Source organism: Orycteropus afer, unplaced genomic scaffold (assembly GCF_000298275.1).
Source record: "Orycteropus afer afer isolate SDZICR_OR568_19922 unplaced genomic scaffold, OryAfe1.0 scaffold00960, whole genome shotgun sequence".
Taxonomy (NCBI): Eukaryota; Metazoa; Chordata; class Mammalia; order Tubulidentata; family Orycteropodidae; genus Orycteropus; species Orycteropus afer.
This window is the reverse complement of record NW_006922547.1, coordinates 238,927-243,446: the sequence shown is the minus strand read 5'-3', so window position 1 is coordinate 243,446 and position 4,520 is coordinate 238,927. Positions and strand designations below refer to the sequence as shown.

Here is a 4,520-nt window from a genome sequence, read left to right as displayed (position 1 = left end):
CTTCTTCCTAGTCTGTCTCAGTCTGTAAGCTGAGCTGATCCTGTGCACCATGTGCATCCCACTGGGTTTGAAACATCAGTGGCTCAGCCTCAAAACTCACATCAACATGTCACCAAGGTAGGACAAACCGATAGACAACTTTGTCTCCCTGTTGGAAACCTCTCGTACCACCCTGACCTGGGTCCCTGCAGCTGACTCCTCCTCTGTCCAGATTCCCGGGCCTTTTAATCCCCTTTCTCCTGCTCTCCAGCCCTGCTGCTTTGGGCGTGCCTGAGTTCCCTCTCCTCACCTGGATGCCTGCGGCTGACTGCTCCTCTATCCAGGTTCCTGACTCTTAATCCCCTTTCTCCTGCTCTATGGTCCTGCTGTTTTGAGCGTGCCTGGGTTCTCTCTTCTCACCTGGACCCCTGTGGCTGACTACTCCTCTGTCCTGGTTCCTGGCTTTTAATCCCCTTTCTTCCACTCTCCCACCCTTATAATACTCAAAACTTTTCAGCTTACTTTGAAAATAAAGACAGTAAAAGAGAATTAGATACTAATTTGATAGAGAGAACATCAAGAAAATTTACACAGGTAGTTAGAGAAGGCATATTTAAGGTGGTGACACTTTAGTGAAAAGTTGAGTAAGAGAGAGCAAGAATATTCTAGGCAGAGAGAATAAAATGTATTAGCCTAGGGATGTAACTGCTAGATCATATGATGATTCTGTTTAAATATTTGGGGCACTGCCAAACTGTTTTCCACAAAATTCTGTCATCTTACACTCCCACTAGCAATGCAAAAGTGTTACAATTTTTTCACAAGTCACCAACACTTTTTACCTTCCATTTTCTTGATAATATCCATCCTAGTAGAAGGAGGAATGAGCTCTGGTGATATAGTGGTTAAGGCACTTAACTTCTAACCAAAATGTCAGTGGTTCACACCCCAATTACAGTCTCAACAATAAAAACTCTCCTTCCATCTCCATGTGACTACCCCTTCCCTGTGTCCTTATTTATGCATTCCTGTCTTTCCAGCTTTCCTGCTATGCAAATGTTGCCCTTCTGATGTCTCATGGTTGATTGATCAAAGGGGTGCATCTCCCTAGGGTAGGAGGTGTATCTCCCTAGGGTAGAAGGTGCAACTCCCTGGGGTAGGTGTTCTGCTTTTATACCATGGTAGTTATGTTTGTGTGTCAACTTGGCTGGGTCTGGTTGAGTGGCTGGGCAGCTGGTGGTAGTTATTCCCCATGATGAAACTGGCAATCAACTCCATGGTGGGATCTACCATAAGCAGCTGAGTCTTTGGGATGTTATCTTCTTCCCGTATTTAAGGAGAAGCCTTGGTAATGGTCTATAGCTCATGGCACCTTGAACCCTGCATGTAGCCGTGTCATTGTTCAGCAGCCTGCCATGCTCTGCTGACCTTGGGACTTACAATGGACTTGAATTAATGGCCTGCCGTGTGATTTGGTAACATTGGTACTGTGCCTTGTTACTTGTCAACCTTGGGCTTGGCAACCTCAGCAGCCAGCAGCTGTCTGAGTGAAGAAAAGCATCTAGCTTCAGTGGGCCAGGAGCTGGAGGGAGAGCTGAAGCCCAAGGCTGAGGTGCTTTCACCCAGCCCCTAGAGGCTGGCACTTTCAACTTGAACTTAAAGCCTCCAAATTTTAAGAATAAATTCCTGTTTGTTTAAGCCATCCCATTTGTGATATATTTCTTGTCAGAGCAGCACTAGGTAACCAGAGCATATACCTTTCTATTGTTTGGCTGAGAGCTAATCCATGGAAGTGAGTCCAGTTCCAGGCCCAAAGGATAACCCATGGCCATAATCTTGGGGTTTCCACCAGTCTCTATATGACAAGTAATTCTGGTAATTTTTGAATTTGGTTCAACATTTTTCTTCCCACTCTATCTGGGATCTCCAATTTTGATCCCTTTTTGAGTGGTTGGTATTGGTAACTAGACACCTTCTAGTTCTTCTGGTCTCAGGGTCATGAAGGCTAAGGTCCTTGTGGTCCATCATATCCTTGGAATAATTGTTTCCACATGACTGAGATTTTCTTCACTTTTCTTTGTTCCAGAAGAGGAGAGACTAATAGTTGTATCTTAGGTGGCAACTGAAAAGCTTTTAAGACCCAGTCACTACTCCAAGTAAGATGTAGAATAAGATTTTTATGTATTATGTTGTGCGAATTGAGCTTGATGTCTCCCAAGAACATGGTCCCAAGCCCACAGGCTTGGTGACTGTCCTTCAGGGCTTGGTTGTCACCGAGAAGCTACTCCAACCTTGTCTGCTTTTACTTCTGTAATGTACAGGATATTTGTAGCACAAATACACTTGTAAGACCATCCTCAGCCAAATCTATCCACGGTCATGGGTATACTTCTGTTCACCTACCCAGACTTGATCTTCTCATCTGTCTATGCATTTACTCATACACTAGAGTTTCCTGCCACTGGTAATACAGTATTGTGTATGTAATAACATTTGTCTCTGTTGTCTGTATCTTTTGTGCATATTTCTGTGTCCCCCCTTTCCTTATTATTATTGTGCTAGTCACATACTTTTGTTATATTGCCTTTACTTCACCCAAATCAACACATGACTCTTAACTAGCCAGAAATTGTCTCTCCCCTTCCTTCCCATTCCTGGTAACCAACTGTGGTAGTTATGTTTGTGTGTCAACTTGGCTGGGCCTGGTTGAGTGGCTGGGCAGCTGGTGGTAGTTATTCCCCATGATGAGACTGCCAATCAACTCCATGGTGGAATCTACCACAAGCAGCTGAGTAGCTGCCTTTGGGTATGTGGTCTGCTTCCTGTACATAAGGAGAAGTTTTGAGAATGGTCTCTAGCCTTTGGCATGCTTGGACCCTGCATGTAGCCATGTCCTTCCTCGGCAGCCTGCTATGCTCTGCCGACCTTGGGACTTACAGTGGACTTGTTAATGGCCTGCCATGTGGATTCATAACATCAGGACTGTGCCTTTTTACTTGTCAACCTTGGGGCTTCTCAGCCTCAGCAGCCAGACGCTGTCTGAGTGAAGAAATGCCTCTAGCTCAAGTGGGCTGGGAGCAGGAGGCAGAGCTGGACCCCAAGGTTAAGGGGATTTCACCCAGCCCCTAGAGCCTGGCACTTTGAACTTGGACTTAAAGCTTCTAAATTGTAAGAATAACTTCCTGTTTGTTAAGGCCATCACATTTGTGGTATATTTCTTGTCAGAGCAGCACTAGGTAACCAGAACACTTGTTGTTGTTGTTGTTGTTTGCCGTCGAGTCGACCTCGACTCATAGCGACCCCTCCTTGGGTTTCCGAGGCAGTATCACTATGGAAGTAGGATTGTCCAACCTTCCTTCCGAGGAGTGGCTGGTGGGTTTGAACCGCCAGCCTTCTGGTGAGCAGTCAAGTGCCTTAGGCACTATGCTACCAGAGCTCCTAAAAAAGTAAATTTCCTTCCCTGCCTAAACGTTTCCTTGACTTTTTATAATAATGGACTCATACAATATTTTTCCCTCTTTGATTGACTTATTTCATTCAACATGAAATCCTCCAAATTCAACCACATTATGAGGTGATTCATGGATTCTTCATTATTCTTTAATGTTGCACAGATTCTATTGTGTGAATGTACCATAGTTTGGTTATCCATTCATTGGTTAATAGGCACTTAGATTGTTTCTGTCTCTTTGCTATAATGAATTATGCAGCAATGAACATTGGTGTGCATATGTCTATTTCTGTCCTGGATCTCACCTCTTTAGGATATATTACTAATAGTGGAACTGATGGATCAACTGCTATTATAATTTCCAATGTTTTTTATGGAAATGCCGTACTGTTTTCCACAATTACTGTAGCATTCACAGTCCCACCAGCAGTGTTTTAGTGTTCCATTCTCTCTACACCCTCACCAAAATTTGTTATTTTCTGCTATGTTGAACTTTGTTCTTCATTATGTTGAGGAATTTCCCTTCTATTCCTATTTTTTCTGAGAACTTTTATTAGGAATGCATCTTGGGTTTTATCAAATGCTTTTAATGCATCAATTTATATGATCATATGGTTCTTTTCCTCGTGTTTTATTCATGTGATGGATTACATTGATTGTTTTTCTGATGTTGAACCATCCTTCCATACCTGTTATGAACACTTGGTCATGGTGTATTATTTATTTGTTTGTTTGTTTGTTTATTATACAGATTCTGTTGCCTAGAATTTTGTCAAAGATTTTCACATCTATATTCATGAGGGAGTTTGGTTGGTACTTTTATTTGTTAGTTTCTTCACCTGGTTTTGGTATCAGGGTGATGCTTGCTTCATAGAATGAATTTGGGAATATTCTATCATTTTCTATATTTTGGAATATTTTGTATAGTGTAGGTGTCAGCTTTTTTTGAATCTTCATATTTCTTTCAGTTAGTGACAACAGATATTAATCTAGGTCTTTCATAAAAATGAGATGATGTAAAACAAACTTTTGAAAAGCCAGAGATACCTATAATGTATTATATTTATAATGTCCTTCCAGCACTTTCAGT

At 42.2% G+C, this 4,520-nt stretch overlaps 1 protein-coding gene across 1 annotated transcript in view; it reads left to right on the top strand.

Moving 5' to 3' along the window:
* Positions 1-1,331, top strand: part of LOC103212427 (olfactory receptor 7D4-like) — an 8,672-nt gene extending 7,341 nt beyond the window's left edge. Inside the window, exon 3 of the mRNA XM_007958404.2 lies at positions 1,295-1,331. Coding sequence (XP_007956595.2) covers positions 1,295-1,331 — 37 coding nt within the window. The remainder of the gene's footprint in view (positions 1-1,294) is intronic.
* Positions 1,332-4,520: the final 3,189 nt, after the last annotated feature.